Source organism: Thunnus albacares, chromosome 10, assembly GCF_914725855.1.
Source record: "Thunnus albacares chromosome 10, fThuAlb1.1, whole genome shotgun sequence".
Lineage (NCBI taxonomy): Eukaryota > Metazoa > Chordata > Actinopteri > Scombriformes > Scombridae > Thunnus > Thunnus albacares.
The window spans coordinates 23971239-23993673 of record NC_058115.1 but is presented as its reverse complement, the minus strand read 5'-3'; the positions used below and the strand labels follow the sequence as shown (position 1 = coordinate 23993673).

Below are 22435 nucleotides of genomic sequence, written 5' to 3'. Positions count from 1 at the left end.
GTGTCGACAGATTTAATTGCTTGGTTTGTTGAAGTTTCCTGCCTGATTGCGACATTTTGCTTATATTTTTATTCACCACATACGAATGAGGGTAGACTCATTGGAAAATATTAAAAGTACGTTAACGACTGTTTTCAACTTCACAAAGCTATTTGACAACTTGGCGGTAACACGGTAGCGTGGCCGAGCGGTCTAAGGCGCTGGATTAAGGCTCCAGTCTCTTCGGGGGCGTGGGTTCGAATCCCACCGCTGCCATCACTTTTGCTCTTCAATGTTCACAAGTTCAACATTTCTTATACTTGTATTAAAGATTGCTGCTCTCTACACTGAAAGGTTGTGTTGCCTCTGAAATTGTCGACATTTACAATATGTGCGTACGCGATTTCTTTACCTAGGATGGCAAAGCAATGACCCTCCCTACTCTGCCTCTGATTGGCTTACCCTGATATTCTTACTTTAACTTTAACCAATCTCACTCCTCATGTCTAAATTTAACCAACTCAACCAACGAAGGCAATGAGTACTAGCCAATCAGAGGCAGAGTAGGGCGGGTCATGACTTCGCCATCCTAGGATAACAAATTTGGCCTGTCACTGCAAGCAAACGGATAATGCTGTATATTATGTTAACTGTTATAGAGTTAAGAAAGATAAAGATAAATGCCAGTAACTGTCAAATATTTAATGTGGAGCACAACAAACAAGTTCTCTAGTTCATCGAAAACACGAATTACACGGAATAACTTGATGAAAAGTCAAGGAAATGTGGATGTTTCTCCCTGCTGTACATGCGCCACTAGAGGTCGCTAAATTAACGCCTAGCGTGGTTGCCCACGTGGTTTGGTCCCTCTGACCGATGTATTATTATATATGACATCATTAGATCATTAATAATTTTCAGTGAGTTGTAGCTGCTGGAGGTGAAGCTAGTTTCAACTACTTTATATACAGTTAGATAGTTCCCAACATAGGGGTCGGGTTTACCAGATAAATCTGAGGGGTCATGAGATGATTAATGGGAGAGGAATGAAGAAAAAACAAAGTTCTGATACACAACTCCGTTTTCAGTTTTTGGACTTTTCTCTGATCCTTGATTTTTGGTGAAATATTGGATCATTTGAACATTTATTGAAATTAAACCATGTGAGAAGTTTAAAGGGAAAAAAATCTCTATGTGTTGGCATTTGAAGAATAAAAATATAAAAAAGAGTAAAGTAATAATAATAATGAAATAATAAATTAAACAAAGTAGTACTAACATTAAATGAAAAATTTAAAATCTCCTCACAGAGTGGAATAATAATAGTTTTACAATCAATGGGATCTGAAACTTGAAATTAAATATAGACTGTACAAAGGAAGTATGGACTGTCCTATGTACCAAAAAATGGTGACAAGTGCAAAATTTAAATGTGACATGCAATAAATAATTGAATTATGTAACAGTTGAGTTTGAATGCAATGTACAATGTTAAAGTCCAGTTTGAAGGAATATATGAAAGTGACCAGTGCAGGGATTAGAAGAGGGATGTGAGATGTAAAGTCCAGTTTGATAACAGAACACTTCAGCTATTTAGTAGTGCAACAGCTGAACTGTAAGCTATAACAACATAGATTTGTGACGTTGTGGCATTCAGTGTTTATGATTGTCTTGCATACATTACATGAGTTAAATGATCGATCCAGCGGTTATCAAAGTCCCCCTCCACTCAAAAATGTGTTTTGCTTCTTATTGTTACAGTTGGATGTTTGAGCTTCACTGTGCAGAATGATGTATGCGCAGAGTTTGACACCAGAAGGCTGCTTTCACATTCTCTGTGCTCATTGAAATTCCAATTTTAAGGGGCAGGTCTTGTGACATCACAACTGGTTTGGAAGTGAATCATGGTCCAATATTCAACTTCTAGAAGTGTGATGTGAAAGCTTGAACCCTCCAGTGCACAAACACTGAGAATGGATGTTACAGTGAAGCAGGAGACATCTTGTGTCCAGCAGTTAAACTTTTGAGATGAAATATATTTACATATTTCTTGATTCTGGAAGTAGAAGGAACAGATGTCATTTTAAGGATTTTAACAAGATAATTTAACTTCTTTTAAAACTATATCACACAAATATTCTTATTCAAAATAGAGTCTTTTACATACATCTGAAAACAGTGGTTCTCAAACTTTTTTATGTCAAGGAACCCTAAACTGACACAAATTAGACCACAGGCCCCCATCCGATCAGATTTCTAATTTTAGATGTTTTATTACAGAAAATATATGAAACCCATGACCAAAATAGTCATACATTCTGTGATAGTGTCACTTATGGATGGAATTATAGTGAAAATAAATGATTCCCCCTTTTTGCTGAATCCCCCTCAGGAGCCCCGAGCCACCTTACTTTGAGAACGTGTGTTACTCAACTCTTACTTTGGTAAATGAAACCCTCACTCTCACAGCGCTTCCGGTTCAACCGTCCATTCATCCGGGTCAAACCTCCAACTGCACCAAACACAACACAACGCTGCAGCGCTTCAATCGGATATATTCTGATGTTTCTTCATCGTTAATCTCTTGAATCTAAGTTTAAAACATTCAGACATGGCCGGGTTACCTCCGGGAGACCCTCAGCTGGTGTCAATGATCGTCAGCCATTTAAAAACTCAGGGTCTGTTCGACCAGTTCAGGAGGGACTGTCTGGCAGACGTTGATACAAAGGTAACGGTTGACAGCGTCTTCATATTGTGATGTCTCACAGTGATTAGCTACTTTTAGTATGTCGTGTAACTTAGCTGCTAATTTAACGTTTATAGCATAGTTAAGAGTCCACATTACATATTTATATTATGTTATATATAGTATTGGGCTACCAAAGCTAGCTAAAACCCAACTGGAAACATCCCATAATGTTAGTTAGTTAGTCAGTAGCTCGTTATTTTACTGTTGGTTTTAAAAATTAGCGTCCATTTGTGAGGAGGAAGGTTATTTTTGTGTTTCTTTTTTAAGGAAAGAGTCCGTCTTTTCCTACCTACCGATAAAGCCAGCGGTTCTCATTCATTTCCATTCATTAATTAACTAAGGATGTTAATGCATCACACCGGACATTTAGTCGCCTTTAGGTCAGCTAATGGCTGCACAAAGTTGTGTTGTTTACTTATGATGATGCAGCTGAGAAATGTTGGTGCGTTTACCTATGTTTAGTTGACAATGGCTTTATTTGTGTATTTATGTGTGTGTTATATATTCATATCCAGGACTCCCTGGATAGCAGAATTTAGAAATTATTTTCCGGTCTGCATATACAAATTCATTTTATACATACATACACACGAAAAAAGAAAAGAGACAGATCCTTAAATACAGCAGCTTAAAACAGCACAGTAACCCCACTTAAAGTTTTTCTGCAGTCCAAAAAAATCTGTATTGATATTGAATGGATTATCCTGTTGAAATAAAGTACTTTTATTTGCTAGATCAATTACTTTTCCTTTTAATATATTGCTTTTCTTTTCTTCTAATTTTAACCCAATATGTAGAAAAGTATTGAAATTGTAACCTCTCCCTTTGCCAGAGATTGGACTTGCACATTTGATGATACAAATTATCATAAAATATTGATATTACTCCAAATAATTGATGTTATATGGGCAGTTGGCCATAAAGTAATCCATGATTAAGTTATTTAGTTTTACACATTGATTCTTACATATTTTTGGGATCAATTAAACCAATAAGAGGTGAACCTTCCTGTAATACCTCATTAACAAATAATTATCAAACCCTAAAAATTGTTAGTTGTTTATAATTGTTAGTTGCTGCCGTAACAACAGTACAGTCCTTTAACATGTTGTTTAAGCACTGAGGGTACATGCATAGGTTTGTTTTTTGTGTTTGGTTATCCATAATGTACTGTAACTGTTAATCATTCAACATCTCTTGCAGCCAGCTTACTTGAACCTGAAACAAAGAGTGGACAACTTTGTTTCTAATCACCTTTCTAACCACACATGGAGCCCTCATTTGAACAAGAACCAGCTGAGAAACAACATCAGACAGCTCGTGCTACAGTAAGTCAGAAGGAACACCTTTTATCCCCCTTCTAGTCTTAATCTCTTCTCATTCTCTCTTCTTTTTTATACCCAATTTTATGTGCAAGTCACACAAAGTTAAAGCTAACTGTCCCTCATAGATCTGGGATGCTGGAGCAGGGAGTGGACAGGATCGTGGCCCAGGTGGTGGATCCCAAAATCAACCACATCTTCAGGCCACAGGTGGAGAGGGTGGTCCGTGAATTTCTGTCACCTGGCAGCTGTGCTGAAGAGCCACCAGTCCCACAGCCTTCAATAGAGAACAAACCTGACAGCAGCATTCCTGAGCAAGGTACACGGCATGTTTTATTTGTGGTTGTTTGCTTTTGAGGATAATTCTTTTCCCTCTTGGCTCCCTTCATAGGGAAGTGAGCATGCATGTGTCCACTGGTGGCTGGTATCTACTGACCTTCAGACAGCAGCCATCTTCCTTTTTGGATTTCCCCTTCATTCGTTGCAAATGAAAGAAAACAGTTCCGGATGATTTTAACAAACATACGTATTTGCTTCCTCTTCTAATTCTCAGAAAGAGGATAAACATATTTCTCAACATGTTGAAGTGCATAATAGAGCTCACTCATATTTTCTAGTAAACTTTCATCCCCTTCTGTTTTTCCCTGTTATGATGTACAGTATGTAATGTATGACATGGAGGCTGCCTCTAGAGTGCACTAAGGATTCAGATTTATACACTGCTGAAATTAGAACTTAGCAGGAAGCATTAAGCAGCTTTAATTAAGTAGTCTCATTGAGATCAAAATCTGTTTTTCATGAAAGACCTGAAAACAAGAAACATTCATAGACAAATAACTATAGAACAAGCATAAAAGAACAATACAGATAAGCAACCAACAATCAAGTGACAAAAGAAAATTAATAAAAACATTTACGAGTGTCATTTCAAACATCACATAATAAAACTTTAAACTCTCCAAGCAAAATAAGAGAATCTAGCAAGAGGGCAGTTTGCAGCTCATTCAGTTTATAAGGTGCATAGTACCTGAAACTTGTTCATCCTTTCTGGACTAACTTTGAGAAGACAGTGAAAGCTGCTTTGTAGCTGACTTTGCACCACAAGTTTCTTGTGGGGGAGGTACAAACAGAATGATATACTTCTCCAAAATGTTCAAATAAACAGACTGACTTACATGGACGTAGTTAACTACATGTTCATGTTTTCACAGCCTCATCATCCGCTCCAACTACCACTGCAGCCAGCGACGCCATGTCCATCCTTGACACCATAACCTCTCTCAACCAGGAGGCTAGCGTCAGAGCCAGCTCGGGCACTGAGAAAGGACGGAGAGGCCAAGCTTCAGATGAGCCCATGCAGCTAGTGGAGGACAGTGAGCAGGACATGAGTCTTGTTGAGGAAGGAGACAACCACCATAACGGGAAGTCAATGGAAGAGGCAGAGGAAGCAAAGCTGGCGTCAGAGGTCCAGGTGTTAGAAGTGAAGACAGAAGACATGCAGGATCAGATGGAAGTGGGAAAAGAAAGATTCACGGAAGATGTAAAGATGGAAGAGGAAGAGTCAGGAGCTCAAGACCAGACTGAGGAGGAGAAGGACAAAGCTGCCAGCAAAACAAGTGGAAAACCCTCAGAGGAGAAGCAGGATGATGATTTACTCAAATCCACCAGTCAAGCCAAGCAGAAAGCCAGAGAGAGGATAAAGGAAGGTCAGCTGCTGTACTTTGTAATATACATGCAAAAATATTTTTTGACAAAACTTGCGCTTTTTAGTTTAATTATTAGTGCTAAAATGATGGTTTTTAGGTGATTCACCAGCAATTTAAGTCATTTATCAAGCAAAATTGCTAAATTGTAGCTTGGGATTTGGACTAAACAAGCAATATCAATATTTCTTGTTGGCAAATGTAATACATGTCCAGGTTTCATCAATCTTCTTCTTACATTATATTTACAATTAGTCAATAGATTATATCAAATAACAATGATTATTTTTCTGGGAATATCAGACCTGCTTTTTCTATATTACAATTTATCTTGGTTAATACATCCTTAGAAAGAGAATTTATATAAAGGCACGTACATTTTTGATAAGCACAATGTTGGTTTTCAAATGCTTGTTCCTTTTATTAATAACAGTGAATTTTAAATAGAGAAAAATAATTTTATTAATCGTGTCTTTTCTCTGCAGAATACTCTTTGGAGGACTCCGACCTGGAAGGCCTGAGTGACATTACAGTGAGCTCTGTCCACACCAGCGACCTGTCGTCATTCGAGGAAGAAAGTGAAGATGAGGAGCCGCCGTCTGATTCTTCTGAAGAGGGAGAGCTTCCACCAGACGGTCTCACCTTTTTATTCCTGCATGAGTTTTTAAGCAAACTCTTACCATAAAATGTTGAACAAGGTTACTGCCACAGAATGTTCTGTGTTCTTGCAATACTGGATTCTGATGTTTTTCTTCCTCTACATCAAGGTGAGAGATCAGAACAGAAAGAAGCCAGTGGAGACGCAGGAGAAGAAGACAAAGAGCGTAAACCCCGCCGCAAGGCCTACGTTCACAAGCCCTTCCTCTACTCCCGTTACTATAGTGACTCAGATGACGAAATCACTGTGGAGGAACGTCGTAGATCTGCGGTGAGTTATATAGATGCATAGTTTAAATGTGGTTATAGCAAAATCAAAGGCTTTACTTGATAAATACGTTCATGAATTGTAAAATGGTACGGAACCCGAACACATGTTGATTGATGATATCTCTTTTTCACTCAAATCAATTGTGTTTTTTAGGCAAAGGACAAAGAGGAAAGGCTGCACAAGAGACAGCAAAACAGAGAGCGAATGGAAGAGAAGCGCAAACAGAAAGCAGCACAGGCTGAAGAACAAGGTATTTCTGTCTGTTATGTGTTTGCCACTTTGTGTCCACTACTTTTTTCTCTCCTATATTCAAGGTTAAACTAGTCATAGTGATGATTCAGCAGACATACACAGGCACCGGGCGCTGTCACTGTCGCGGGTTTGAATTTGGCTTGAGACCTCTGGTTCTTGTTGATTTTTAGGACTTAAGTTTTGATCTTATTTTGAGATCCTGTGTGTGCACAGAAAGAAAAAAATAAACCACAAGTTGTTCCTCCTTTTATGTTTGGTTGAATGTAATGTTGTAGTGAGTTTCCACAACATTTCAGTGTAACATTGTGGAAGACATAAAGCATTATGTAGTTACCGTATTTATGTAATTGTATCTAAACCTTGACTTCAGATGTGTTCATACATACTTTGTGAATTACAGTGTTTGATGTCCGGTTTGTTTTGTCACGCTGCTAGTCTGTGGCTTAAAAATTGATCATGTCATGAAAATAGCTTTGTGTACACTTATTTGTTACATCAGTTAACGGTCATAATTTCCCACACAGATCAGAAAAAACAAAAGAGTGGAGACTCCGCTGGGCTGGAGGGCCCCAGAGCCAAAGAGGCTCGCAAGGAAAGGAAAGTTCTGGAGAAGAAAATGGCTCTCAATAGGAAGAGGAAGCTAGACTCAAGGTATACAAAAGCTAAGACGCAAATTCATTTAGCTTCTGCAGAACAACATAACGTGATATTTAGGCATTTTTGCGATGTATGATGTGTAAATGCATGAATCATTTTCATCCTTCAGGAAAGAAGGAGATGTTTCAAGCAAGAAGAAAGGAGATACAGGAGAAGGATCTAGGAAGGCAGTACGTGAAATTCATCATGAATGAAACTGATTTTTACAAAAGGTTAGTGCTTAACAATTGAAGTGGTGAGTTGTAACAGGTGACACTGTGTTTTGTTTTTTTTCAAAATTAGGATGTGAAATCCGCAGCATCAAGGAACCCCCAACAGAAGCTGATGAGAAATCTATCAGAAACAGCATCATCTGACGAGAGGCACCGAAGGATGAGCGGCAGCATCTCAGAGGATTCCAGTGACACCAAAAAGCTGTCTGACAAAGGCAGGACACACTCCTTCATCTTGGAGTTGGAGCAAGGTTCCCAAGAGGCTCTCAGGCAACGTTCAGTTGGAAAATTTGACCGGTCGTCCCGCAAAGAACTTCATTCTAAAGAACGCAAAGAGAAAGAGCGCAGCGTGTCAGATGAACGTGCCAAGCTCAAACAAAAGCAGGAGAAAAAATCCGAACATCAGGCAGACGAATCTCAGCAGAAGGAAGGTGCCGCTGGTAAAGTGTCCTCTGAAGAGAAAGGTGAGAAGAAGCCTAAGGTCAAAAGTGAGAAGAAAATGACAGGAAGTACAAGAGAGGGAAAGGCATCTGTGTCTGAAGGTATCGTCGACGAGGGTCCTAAAGATGCTATGGCCAAGAAGATGAAAGCTCCATCCATGGAGGCTGCCAAAACAGAAAAGGACAAGGAGAAAGAAAAGGACAAAATTAGAGAAAAGGACAAAGAGAAAGATAAGGTGAAAGAGAAGGAAAAGGCCAAAGGAGAGAAAACTTCAGCCAAAAGTGATTTCAAGCAGCTGCTTCGGCCTGATTCAGCTGGCTCCTCTGAGGATCGTTCTGACATGGATCCCGGGTCAGATGGCAGCAAGAAGAAAGACAAACACTCCAAGGAAGTCCTGAAAAGGTCAAAGAGCCACACTGAAGACAGGCAAGGAGATAAACTCAAATCCAAAACAGATAGTAAAGACAACGAGAAAGAGAAGACAAAAACTGATCAAGATAGCCAGAAATCAAATAAGTCCAGCTCTGAAACTGACAAAGACCCAAAAAGAGTCAAACCAACAGAAAAAGGAAAAATCATGGAAAAATCCAAATCCAAATCCAAAGACGAGACAAAGACTCCACTGTTATCAAAGACAGATAAGAAAGTTCAGAGTTTAGAGGTCAAAAGTACAGGAGGTGCACCCATCAGCAAACCTGAGACAACAAAGGAGAAGAAAAAAGAGGGAAATGCAAAGGAACAGCAGAAAGTCTCTGAAGAAGCTCTCCACGAGAAATCTGAGATCAAGAGCGCAAAGAAAAAACTGGACAAGAAGGATAAAGTTCCAGAAAAGAAAGACGATACCCAAGAAGAGAAGAAAGCATCTAGAGAAGACAAAGTGGAAAAGTCTGATAAATCTTCAAAGTCTTCGGTTTCCTCTCCGAGTCTAGAAGCAGAGGAGCAGCCAAAGAAACTCTCTCTCCTCCAGGACACGAGCACAGACTCTGAACCTGTCACCACCACCGTCACCACCTCGTTTTCTGACGATACCTGCGACGCATTAAGCGACATCACGCCCGAACCGTCCGAAGGCGAGACAGAGTCACGTGAGATGCCAGCCGTGCCAGTTGAGGCTGACGCTCTGCTGACGCTAATGGACGTTTGCACCTCGGTGGACGCGAGACTTCAACCGGAGAGCGGTCGAGAGGACGTGACCCCTGAGATGACGCTTCAGGATGCAGATATGAAAATGAAAGAAGCGGCTCTGACTCTGCTCTCCATGGATCCTGACAGCGCAGTGTCCTCCAGCTTTATTAGACAAGACGCAAGGGAAGAACCAGAGGTGACTCCACCAGCTCCACAACCGATGGAAACTTCTACAGCTAAAGAGGAAGAGCAGCATCCTCCCGCGAATGTGCAGACAGCTGCTAAAACTGAGGTTACAACTGCTGAGCCATCGCCTGCTGTGCCTCAAGAAACTGCCAAGCCTGTTGATGAAAAACCAAATGCTGCAGGTAAATAAAAAACAAATTCATGTTTTATTTGTTACCATAATGTTTCCATGAATTTAATAATAATTGTGTATCTCTTAATAGATGAGTCTGAAGACATGAAGAGAGAAATGGATGTGTCAAAGGTTGAGACTTCTGGGTTGCCTGCTCCACAGGTAAAAAAATTCATGTCACATTTATAAAATGAATAATGCCTTTGTCTTGTTAAAGGAAATGACATCCTGGCTTTTATTCACTACTCCCTAAAAGTGTCTTGTAGAGAAAAAAAAAAGTTTTTAACAATTTGAAAATTGGCACGTATATTTGCAAGTACCGTTTTCTAACATGGTATTCTGTGGAAAATCATCGTTCTGTCTTCTTTGCAGGAGGCTGATACTACCTCAAATGAATGTCAGGCTCCTTCAAATGAGGAAGAAGCTAAAAGTGCAGAGATCACTCCTGAAACACAGACAACAGATGAGAACTCGGCACCACCTGCTGACAAATATGGTAAATTTCTCACATCTCCAATCGCAGCTCAAATTCTAATCCTACTTCTTGTGTTGTTTATTTTTTTGTGATTTCCAGTGTAATTCAGCAATTAATTGGCCAGGCATTGTCTGTGCATCAACCTCATGGCGCTCATTTACTGTTTTACTTTTTACAATATTTCAGTTGCTGATGCTGTTGTGTCTGAAACAGAAGAGGTCAGAGGAAACACAGACGTTGTTGTTTCTGATACACTTGCTGCTCAACAAGTTTCAGAAATTTCCAGTAAACAAGGTAAGGAATTGAAAATACTCTTGTTGAACAGAACAAATGTCTCTCTGGCTGCTGACTATTAACAAAGAATCTTGTTATTATTTCAGAGCAAACTGAGCCAGACGTTGCAGACACAAAGACGTGTCCCAAGGTGAGGAACCAGTCATGCTATGCAAATTTTAATTGTTTACTTTCTTAAATTCTCATGTATGACTAACACTAAAATTCGTCTCTCTTGAACAAAAGGCAGAGGAGGTGCCAGCTGAGGACAACCAGGCCAAAACGGACGTAGATAACAGTAAGTCTTTTGTCTTAACTAATTTGAACATTAAAAATAATTAATCTTTTGTATAACATTTGTAAATAATTATATTTGTAAATTTGAACCCTACGTCTTTTCACCCCTAGATGAAGTTGAGATTGAGGCTCAGGAAGGAGAAAATGTTGCAGCAGAGACGAGTGATCCACAAACTGTAAGTGTTCACATTTAGTCACATGTTGATACTCTGTTCACATGTAACTTCCTGTCCTTTAACCTGTTTATCTGACTTGTTTCTCCTGTTTACCTGCTGTGTATGTTTTGTCTTCCTTTGTTGATCTGTGCGTCCTTTATCAATAATGTTTAGATGGAAACCAGTACTCCAGAGAGGACCGAGGAGGTCAGAGAAGAAGAACCAGAGATTCAGTCCAAACTGGTGAAACAAACCAGTGAGTCATTTTATTTGTTCCTTTGCTGCTACATTGATCACTCCTGTCTGAAAGTCTTAAGAGTGAATTCTTTCTGATCTATAGTTGAGAAACTTTGCTTGCAAATAAGACATTTAAAGTTTGAAAAGTGTGAAAATGTCTTCAGAGGACACAATTTTGCATGTGTGTATTGTAATCTTTTGTAATTATTTGTCCGCACCTTCAGGAAACTGAAACAGGAACTGAACACTGATGTTCATGTCATGTTTTTTCTTATTCTTCCACTATAAAAATTGGTAATTTTTCAAATTGGTCTCAGTCTTTGCTGTTTGTATTTTTCAGGTAATGTGTTGAGCTCAGACAGCCAGGAAGATGAGAAGGGATCAGACCTGTCAGAAAAGGTAACTGTCTGTCAAACAGTCTGTTTGAAATTCAGCTTTTACACAATTAATTAGGTGTTGATACGGTCCCTTTTGTATTAACACTTTTTTGCTTTGCAGGAAGAGAAGACAGAGGGAAGAGGAGGACGTAAACGAAAGCTGTCCAGTCAGAAAGTTGCAGCAGTGAAAGAATCTGGTATTACAGCTGAGATTTATTTTCACTACCACAGTACAAAGATTCAGAGATCAAAAGAATTTGATTTGTCCATGTTTGACATTTAGACTTATAAAATTTAAAATTGAGTTTAAAGTCATTAGTGGTCAGTTTGCTGTCCAGCAACTTAAGAATAACTTTATCAATCTGTGTTTTGACAGATGATTGTAACAATTCTATTAAATAATACGCTTATTTTTTTTTTTTGCAATCGATCAGGTGAAGAGAGGGATGAAAAGGAAAGTAAAGAGCAACCATCTGCTGAGGTAAATAAGGCATTTTCATATTGCACTGTCGCTGTTCATACTGTAGAACCATCCATACTGAAAACTATTTTTGCGGATACATGTTTTTGTTTGACATATTTTGGCTTCACATTGTTTTGATAAATGGATATTTGTTTTCAGGAAACTGATCAGGAGAAGGTTGCAGAAGTCAAAACGCTGCGCAGGGGACGATCATCCAAAAGCACAGAGGAGTTGGAGAAAGACCAACCTAAAGAACCTGAGAAGTTGGAGGAGACTCCGAGCCGCAGAGGAAGACGTTCAGGAGCGACAGCCAAAGAAAACCCTGCTGGTAAGATGGTCACTTTAGATTGGAAACACGGTTGATGCCAGGGCCTGAAAAAAGCAATGATCTGATGATTTAGTAATCCTAAATGTTTGTGACTCGCCATATAATGTGGAAATGGATGAACTCTTCTAATGAATTCAGCTTTATATTACATTATATCTAACCTGTTGACAAGTGCTGCAGAGTGTAGAATAAACTCCTACAAGAATCTCGAGTGTTTTCCTTGATGTGCTATGATTTTATTTTTCCCTCAGATACTCAGAAGAAAGATGAGAATAAAGACGAGGAGAGTGTCAATAAAACCTTGTCTGGGAAATCACCAGAGAAAGAAGAGGTACAAGCTGCACTGTGTACACAAACATCAGACGCTTCACATTATGGGTTTATTAGTATAAGTACAGTGCATGTTTCTGTTCATGTGACATTGTTAGATAATTGTCAAGTTTTTTTACTTTAGTCACACACATTTCATCAAACATTTCAGCAGACAACAATATTTTGTGCAGCACTTGAACTCACTTTGAAGTTAATTTTACTGTGATTGTATTCTGTTTTCTATCATTATATTTTTCCATAATCTGTAGGGAACTGAAGAGGATGGTGGGCCAAAGAAAAGCGGTCGGCGAGGAAGTCAGACCAGTCCACCGTCTCCAGCTCCAGAGGACAGTGAAGGTGCAGAAAACTTTGACTCCAAAGAGAAAACTTACACACATAAACACGTTTTTGGTCAGTTAGGGCCACGTGTCAGTTAAGGCATTCACTGTTATTAAAAGACAAAATGAGTGAGCCTAACCTCACCAGCTGATTTGTGCATTTCATAGCATTAAGTTGAGTTACGCAGGTTTTATTTTGCTGTCTTTACTGTTATCAACCTGTAAAATAGTATGAATGAGTAATTTAGAAATTATAGTTGGCATAAAGGAAGGCTGGCAGCTTTGCTATGAGTTAAAACTTTACTAAACATTTTCTGGATGTCCGTTGTATATAAAAGAAATGATGCTGCATATTTTCCATCAGTTTTGACCTGTAATATTTCACTTTCAGGCGAACCAGCAGTGAAGAAGAAGAGGTCAGAGGAAATGGATGAATCTGTAGAGGTGAGATTTGCCTGCAGTTGTTCCCTCTCAGCCAGTTTTCTGACTTATCTTCGTCCCTCTATGGAAGATGGTTACCTTTATCCAAAATGTTATTTATATGTCTTGATGTGTAGTCCATGTTTATTCTACAGGAAACCCAGTCTGAAGAGGAGGTGAAGAAAGACACCGGTGAGCAAGAACAAAGCGAGCAACAACCTGACAAAGACAGCGGTGAGGAAAACAATCAAGCACACACACACACACACACAGACACTAGAAACACTTTATTTCAAATTAAATGATTATTTATCAAAATGAGAAATTACCACAGAGGTTCCTGTATATCTCAAACACTTAAGATTTGGATACTTATTATTATAGAGACAAAACTTCACAAAACAAAACAATCACAAAATTGTCAGTTAGGAACAGATTGAGTTGCCATTATAGTCTGACATGTAACTTTTTTCAGGTTGTTCCTCTTCAGTGAGCCAGTCAGAGGGACAAGAGGAGGTAAAAGAGGAGAGCTGCAGTGAGAAGAAACCGGATGATGTAAGTTGGCAGTAAAATTAATAGTTTTTATGTACAAATGTGGTTCTGCATGGTGTAAATTTTGTGCTCTCATCCCTTCTCTGTGCCGTCTTTATTCTCTGTGTAAGGAATTTTAACCACAGTCTTGTCCTTTTTTTAAATCTTTACTTCCGTCTTTCACTCACTGCTATTTTATGTGCACTTCTCATCTTATTTAAACTCTAATTTGACTTAGTGGAATGAACGTTTTAATAAAACACTGTTACTGTTATTTCTCCAGGATGAGGAGGAGCAACAGCAAGACGACCAAGAGACGACTCCAAAGAGACCTGCTCGGAGGGGACGACCCTCGCGGGCAGCGGCACCCACAGATGATTCAGGTAAGGAAATTAAAATTTTGATCGCAATGTTACCAAAATGTTCCCTTCAAAAAAACAAACAAAAACAAAAATCTAAGGTTGAGTTGCTAACTTACATTATTAATGCTTCCTTCATGATTTTTAAAAAGAGGGTTTAATAATAGATTCATGTTATTTATCATCTTTTGCACAGATAAAAATGAGAAAAAGCCAGAAGAAAAAGAAGGCGAGCAGAATGAGGAAGAGGAGGAGGATGACGGTGAGAAAGAAGAGGAAGGAAAGGGAACTGCGTCCAGAGCTACCACACGGTCAGCTTCTCGCCTGGAGGCTGAAAGGTAATTTAGCAACACAAATTAACCATAACAACAACATAGTGAACTTGCTTCTGTCATGACTGCAATTTCAGCCAAGTTCACTATTATGCACCTTCAATTCAAACTTTATTGGAACTTTATTGTTTGAGGAAAGGATTTTCAGTACAAACCTGCCATAAAAGTATGTAAATAAAACAAATTAAATCTCAAAAACATGATGGAACACACAATAAATTGCCAGAACATCTGCTGATAAGACAACAATTTCATATTTGATATTGAGCAATCACATCTAACTCACCAGTTCAGATACAGTACTATAAACAGTTTTGAGATGCTGCATCATCCTCATTTAAACGCAGTGATGATGAATGAGCCTCTGATTGTTTTAGTGCTGAATGTTTACACTCTAAAACACCCAGCAGGCATCATCACTGTCACATCCTATTAAACTGAAGCAGGGAAGATTTAGTACTAAAGCAACAACTGTTGTTTCATATTTGTTTTTATTGCTCCTCAGAAACAAGCCAAGTAAACCATCTACCCGGGCAAGTCGACAGAACGGTAAAGAGGAGACCGCAGCTGGCACGCGGTGAGTTCATCTCATAGAGGTTCAACAGAACGAACAAGCTTAAAGAGGAGTCCGACCAAAACGGACTTCTTTTCCCGGAATTTCAAAATGTTTTTGAGTTATTAGCTAAAAAAATAAAAACTCATCTTAACATGGTGTAAGCTGTTTGAAAGGAAAGTATATTAAATATCTGGAATAACACTACAGTTACAGGACTACTATCAATACATATTATTTAAGTCTTACAAGTAATTTGATTTTATGATAGAATCATTGTTTTTATTCATATTGGGAGGTCTGGAACGAATAATTATTTGCACTTGCTTCATGTGCAGAAAATGCTTCAGTTTACAATTGCGATGCAGATCCAGTGAAGACGTTGGATCATGTTAATAGTCTGACAGAAAGAGTCAAATAACATAAAATTAAAGTAAATAATCTTGATTTATCACATGAAAAAGAACAGTCTTATTTTTCTGCCTCATTTTTGTTTATTGTTGTTCTGACTATTAGTACTTTCAGCATGTTTTGCCAACCATCTTCTCTTATTTCATTTTTGAACTGGTCTTAAATTAAATTGTAGTTACAAAAGTCCAAAATCTGTTTCTGCTTTTAAATGTGATACAGGAGTCGTGATTATTGCACACCCGTGTTTTTTTTTTTTTTTTAATAACTTGTATTAACAAAGACAAATTTAAACAGCTTGTAAACATGACACTTTGACAAACGGACTGACACTTGCTCCCTGTTTCCCCTCCTGCAGCGGGACGAGGGGCCAGGCAGCGGCGGCGAAAGGGGGCCGTAAACGGGAGGCTAGCCCTCCTGCGGTGCGAACGCGGGGAGGACAGAAATCAGAGGAGCCCCCTTCCAAGAGAGCCAAACGCTAAAATCTCTGACAGTGTTTTTTTTATGCACTCCCTTTTTCAAGTGAGAACACCGCAGTTTTGTTGTTGAGGGTCAGAGAGCCTCTACAGTCAAGTCAGCCCGTAGACGTGTTTCTGCTTCATTGACTGGAGATATTGAAAAGCTCTGGATAGTATTATACACTTTCCTCTGGTGGTTGAGTCTAAACCTGAGGATCTGTGCAGGAATCCCCCAGAATACCTTCTACTGCGCTACGCCCATATGGTTTGGATCAGACTTCATCATTCCTTCGTTTATTTAGTAATGCCCACTGAACCGGAGTATTTCAGGCCAATCAAAGGCCTAATGTGTAGCCGAGTCGTGCTTTGAGATAAAGAGGGTGAATTGAAATGAGCTGTCAGTCAGTCAAGAGGCCACATTGTGTCTCGGTGTCTGCTGAGACTGTTTCACCTCCGCAGACATCACTGTTACACATCCAGATGTTATCTGACGGAATGTAAATCTACACACTTGTACAAAGAAATCACAGTGAAGTGTCTTTCATTGTGAATTTTATGATTGAATATTCATTCTGTGAATGACAGGAGGTGTTTTCCTCCCCACTTTTTAAAGTTCTTTTTTTTTTATACTAAATACTTAAAAGTTAAGGGAAGTTTTTTTTGTTATCTTTCCGTTAAAATGGCAGAGCAGTATTAGTCACTGACAGGAAAAACATCACAGTTCACTAACAGTTTTTCTCTATAAATTAAATCTTCCTCATGATGTATTTACAACCACACCTGCTGCCGTTTACTGTAGTACTGTTTTATTAAAACGGAGGTAATCTGGTTATTTGTCTTGTTTTATAGTTTAATGGTGTTAGATATCTTACATATTTCTCAATGTAAAGATGTTTGTTTCATAAATGTAAAATTACTGAATATTGCTTCATTTTTTTCATTGTTTCAGTTTCAAGTATAAATCAAAACTTGTGGCTAAAAATAATTTCTATTTTTGCAGAAATGTAGTCACTGCACTGGAAGCAGAGGAAAATGGTCTATTTTTAAATTAAATCTTACGTCTTCCTCTCATTTTTAAGACAACTACATATGATTACAATTTGGAACAGACATTAAAACCATAAACATAAAGTTTTTATCGCTTGAAATTACTAGTTTTAAAAGCTTTTTACTTCACCAAGAAACCAGCTGTGTTACTGCTGAAGGAAACCCAACCCGTCTTGCTTCTGTTTTTCAAAACCTTCAGAAGCTGAACTCTTGTTTATGATAAAGATGAAGCAGTGAACGGGGGCAGAACATACAGATTTTTATTAATTCACCCCTATTATGTCTCAAACGTTATCTCCAGTTTCCTGAATGGATGTGCTGTCTGTAACGTGTAAATAGCCAAAGACATTAACCAATCACCTCAGAGCGGGGAAGAGGAGAGGACATTCCTGCCTGCTAATGGGGGATAAAACTGACAAACTCAGAATGAAATATTCCTCCATCATTAACACGTTAGGAGGCCTTAATCGCTGCACCTGAACTTACGGGATCCAAAAAAGCACGGAGAGGTTACAGAGAGCCCGAGTTTTCTGAGAAGGGGCTGGTTGAAGTTTTCCAACCATTCCTGTGGATTGCTAAATTTGAATCCTTAAAGGTGTAACTCTCAGGTATTTCCTGGTGGTGGAATCCAAGTCTTAAAATATTAGCCCAACAACTCTAATTTAAAGGTTTGAATCGGCCCTCATTTAGGCACCAGGTCTGGCAGACTAACAGCGCTCCTTTCAGGTCCTGATGCCATTGGAGGGACTTGAGTCGTCATTTTATTATAGTCGTTTGCATTGTAGTCCAAAAATGATTTTTCAATTTTGCCAAGCAGGTTTCTACTACTGAGGATCAGCAGTTTGAGGCACATTAGACTGATTTATGTATGAGGTGGAGGACTGCGTAGTTGGTGAACTGCACTCAACTCAGCAGGGACTTCACGTCAGGAATGAGATTTTGAAAAGGTAGAGAAAGCAGTAACACGAGATGATGATCTGAGACGACTGGTTTGACTTATACTGCACAAATCTGGATAAATTGACCTGTTTTAGGTGCTTTCTGGTCTACCTGGAAGTATTTTTACACATATTGTAAGAAAAGGAGTCAAGATTTTACACTATTCCCTATTTTTACTCATTTGTTCTAATCTAAAATGTGACAGAGATACTTCAGGCTTTGAGAACACAAACACAGCGAGGTGCAGACCAGACTGAGTCCATCACAAGTAAAACATGTTGTGTACAAATCTTCTCCAGTTCACCATGTAATGGTTTCAGCTGTCTTTCCTTCGTCACTGGTGTCTGAGGTTGTTTCCATGTCATGTTAGTCTTGTTACTGAAAGATTGATCAAAGAAGTTTTACAAAACAACATCTTTTTAAAATAGTTTTTACTGTATAAAGGATACAAGCGTTTACAGGAGAAACATGTATGACTATAAAAACGAAAACTTTTTATTTCTTTATTTGGCAAAAATATTGAATCTCTCTCTTTTTTTTTTTTTTTTTCCCCAAGACAAAAACTCAGCTCGTTTATTCAACAGCTGTGTTTTGGTGAAGCAACCTTCGTCAATCATTTCACATGTGTGTTTGTAGCCGTGGGATACAGTGAGGGTTTAAATATCTCAACAACTATCGACTCGATTGTCATGAAATTTGTTACAGACGTCCAGGAAGCTTTGTTGATCCCATAATGTTTCAGTTAGAGCGATCATCAGGTATTAAATGGTAATAAATCACTTCAGGTTTAAAAGGATTATTCATGAACATTAAGAGATGCGGTATATTGTTTAAGTTTTTAAAAAATTTGAAAAGTACTGAATTTGCTGCTTTGTATTAAAAAATGAAGATTTAACCGTTTTACCAAATAATAAGTTAATTATTATTTAGACATTTTGTTTGGTAAAGAATATTTTAAGAAGTTGATTCTAATATTCCACATTTTTATATTTATATTTCTCTTGACTTCAAGTCTGCTATAACAAAAGTACAACAGCACCACGTTGATCATCTCGCATCGCCAATCTTAAAGTGCAGTTTGAGGCTCTACATTATGGTTTAAGGAGGTGTTTTGGATTCTGGCAGGACGCTCTGCTCCGGCTCCACTTCAGCTCTGACATCCAGAAGTGATACAAGACACCAACAACATAAACTGCCTCACATCTCCCTGCTTTCCCTCTTTAAGTCTCCCTTCACTCAAAAATATGTTTTTTCTTCTTGTTCCAACAGTTGAATGTTTGAACTTTGCTGTGCAGAATGATGTATGAGTTGAGTTTGATGCTACAAGTTTTCACATTTATCTGCTGTAAGTGGAAAGTTTCTTTGAGCTTGTTGAAAATCTTATTTTAAGGGTCGGGCCTTCGAGCATAATTTGTGACATCACAACTAGTTTGGAAGCCAATCGTGGTCCGATATTCAACTTAAGACAAGTGTGATGTGAAAACTTAACGCCTCCAGTGCACAAACACTAAGAAGTGACTTTACAGTGAAGTAGGAGACGTCTTGTGTCCAGCACTTAAACTTCTGAAATGAAATATATTTGCATATATATAGATTCTGAGGAAGGAGTAGATATAATTTTAAAGATTTTAACAAGATCATTTCACTTTTTTTGTGGGGAAAAAACATCAGATACAAATTCTTATTCAAAGTATTTTACATACATCTTGAAACAGGTCTGGAGGGGAGTAGCGGGTGCAAGTTTATCCAGCAGAGAGCTGTGGAAAGATGGTGGTTTCACACAGCTGTCAACTGGAATAGAGTTAACTGTTGTCTTTGAGCGGAGGGGATCCTCGCAGGCTGCGGGGATAAGGGGGCTCACTCACCCCCGCTGTTGCCTCTCTGCACTGGGAGTGGTCTTTCCTCTACTGGGGATTTGGCCGGGCCGAACGGCACTGAACATAATGCTCTCCCATTCAGCCACTCCTCTCACAAGACATAAAAGTTAACAGGTGTTTAACGTCAGAAGTGTTTCATATAAGAGTCATAGAAATAGCCAGCGACAGGCAGCAGGGAGGGGTGATGGCTTAGAGTCTTTAAGTTGGTTTTTTCTTTTCTTTTTTTTTTTTTGAAGACTTTTGCAGTATTGAAATAGTTCAGCAGTTGAGTCGAGATCTGGATCGACTTCTGGCATCTGAAGCTGCAACAAATCCACCAGAGTGCAGCTATGGTGTGTTTACTGACCAACAAAACTGATTGGTTGGTTGTATTTCAGTATTCTGTGAGGAAAAAAAAAAAAACGTGCTTGTTCTTGCAAAATGCAGAAATTTAAAGAATCTTTTCAACCTCGATTCTTAGCTTTAGAGTCTGCAGAGTACACACAGTATGCAGGATCCTTCATTTTATACTTACTGTAGCATTCAGCTTTGTATGGAATTACAATTACAGTATTGGGGACTAGTTAACTACATGTATTCAATTACTGGTTTGACTACAATTTACAGTAGTTGGGTGGTAATTTAACTACTTTCAAATCTCAGTGGCATTTTCAGTAAACTACTTTGTGTCATGTAGTTTAGGTAGTTAATTACAAACTACATATTCATAATATTCTCATGATGTTATTTGCTGCACAATATGGCCACAGTTGTTGTTTAATGACCTGCTATTTGATTAAAGTCACCTGTGGTTTGTGACCAAGATGTCTGCCATCGAATATGCTGAATTTCCTCAGAAATTTAGCATTTTCCTGATTCCACCTCAGTTTCTCTCCTTTCTCTCCTGCCTGTTCTCGTCCATAAATCAAACACACCTGCACTTTACTCAGCGTCAGCGTCAGTTGTACCTCTGATAATTGATCATTTCCTGTGATGTAGTTTGGATGTAGTTGAACTACTTTTTGAAGGTAGTTTTAGTTTGACAAGCCAAATTTTTCTGAGAGTAGTTAAGATGAAGTTTAACTATTTTTCATTGTGAAGTAGCTCGTAGTTTGGTAAACTACAGTTTTAAAGTAGTTTTCCCAGCAGTGCCTATAACTACTATTACCTAGTTAGTTTTCAAAATGCCACATTACTGCAGCATAACTCACAGTAACAAACAGGGTTTTAACAAATGTTGCAGCTTTGTCAGCAAAGGTTTTGACACTTGTCATTCTTTTCTGGGTAATTTAAAGGATACGTCTGTAATATTAATATATTTATCTCATTGTCAACAAATCCCATGAAAAGACCAAAACCAAGAATGAATGAATGAACGAGTATTGTCTGTGTATCTAAAAACACACTGTAGTTTATTACACCGTCCTGCTGTTGTAAACAGTCATAAGTGCATTACATGTGTATTAATCCACAGCTGAAAATAGTCCCCAACTAATGCACTATTTACTCCAATTTTTGTAACGTTTAGAGCCGACCAGACCTGATATATCTACTGATATTAGCTCATTGCAGATATATCATTATATATCATTATTTATGTCAGCTGATAAATGACATGAGATTGAAGTAAAGAAATACCAAAGTTATGTTTTGATGCAGTGTCACTATTCTATAGTTTGTGCAATAGAGTTTATTTTTCAACTGTAAAGCATCCAGCCCAACACTTGTTAAAAAATATAATCTAAGAGAACCTTTTCAAAAAAAAATTTTTTTATGGGATGTATAAAGAAAATTAATACCAGCTCTAATATCAATATTAGCCTCAAAATTCCTGTATCAGTCATTCTATAGTAACTTTTTGCTAAAAACTACAGTTTTTAGAACATGTTTTTAAGAGTTTATATCTTCATGAGTGCCACAGACAGGGCAAGGAAGTCTGAAAGTATTCAGATGGACAAACACCTTGTTGGTTTTTATATTTTCATGGTGTTTGTTGATAATAAGACAAACATAGAATAACGCCTGGCTCACCCTTTATTAGAGGCAACACCTGTCCGACAGGTAAATTACGTGCAGCTGCATTTTATGACGACGTCCACTTCTCCGTCTGAGAAGAAAAGGCCCATATGTCAAGAATTTCTAAATGGTCCTTGAAGTTTTCATAACCACAATCAACTCATATGTTCAAAAGTGGTATTTTACATTTGACATGAGACCGGTTGAAAGGGGTTCTGCCGCTTTTGAAGGACGTCTTTATTTAGGCGTGAGTGGAGGAGAAAGAGTCGGTCACAGCCAGACCCTTCACACTCGAGAAGCCTTTCATGATGTGCTTGAGCTGAATGCATTATCTGTTGCGTGCCAGAGGCGGATGGAAGCTCGTTTGTCAGCACAGCAGACCTGAAAATAAACTATAAATCACGCCTGCACTATCTACACACATTAATTGGACTGTAACAGTGGGCTAACCCCCCCCCCCCTCCGACTGAAAGTGCTCCTGCTCCTGTGTCTCCAGTAATGCAGCCATCGCTGAGATGTTTTGAATAGCTTCCAA

At 38.5% G+C, this 22435-nt stretch overlaps 1 protein-coding gene and 1 non-coding gene across 2 annotated transcripts; both read left to right on the top strand.

Moving 5' to 3' along the window:
• Window positions 1-173: 173 nt before the first annotated feature.
• Window positions 174-255, top strand: trnal-aag. The gene has a single exon. It is a non-coding gene; the product is annotated as a tRNA-Leu (tRNA).
• Window positions 256-2427: 2172 nt separating this feature from the next.
• bod1l1 (biorientation of chromosomes in cell division 1-like 1) lies at window positions 2428-16963 on the top strand. Its single transcript, XM_044363772.1, has 30 exons — window positions 2428-2707; window positions 3932-4056; window positions 4179-4369; window positions 5262-5756; window positions 6239-6388; window positions 6521-6681; window positions 6835-6931; window positions 7458-7584; window positions 7700-7760; window positions 7873-9736; window positions 9818-9888; window positions 10099-10222; window positions 10388-10495; window positions 10582-10625; window positions 10721-10772; window positions 10883-10947; window positions 11101-11182; window positions 11504-11562; window positions 11662-11737; window positions 11975-12021; window positions 12163-12331; window positions 12583-12662; window positions 12913-13000; window positions 13373-13425; window positions 13557-13635; window positions 13877-13956; window positions 14216-14315; window positions 14488-14629; window positions 15129-15200; window positions 15943-16963. Exons 1-30 carry the CDS (start codon window positions 2591-2593, stop codon window positions 16064-16066), a joined length of 5103 nt encoding a protein of 1700 aa, XP_044219707.1. The 5' UTR covers window positions 2428-2590; the 3' UTR covers window positions 16067-16963.
• The last annotated feature ends 5472 nt before the right edge of the window (window positions 16964-22435 follow it).

Bases quoted from the DNA above. Each gene is read 5' to 3' on its own strand.
- bod1l1 (XM_044363772.1), top strand. From the start codon at position 2,591: ATGGCCGGGTTACCTCCGGGAGACCCTCAGCTGGTGTCAATGATCGTC. The intron at 12,332-12,582 runs GTAAGATGGTCA...TTTTTCCCTCAG, and splicing joins AGCCAAAGAAAACCCTGCTG to ATACTCAGAAGAAAGATGAG. The intron at 13,957-14,215 runs GTAAGTTGGCAG...TTATTTCTCCAG, and splicing joins GTGAGAAGAAACCGGATGAT to GATGAGGAGGAGCAACAGCA.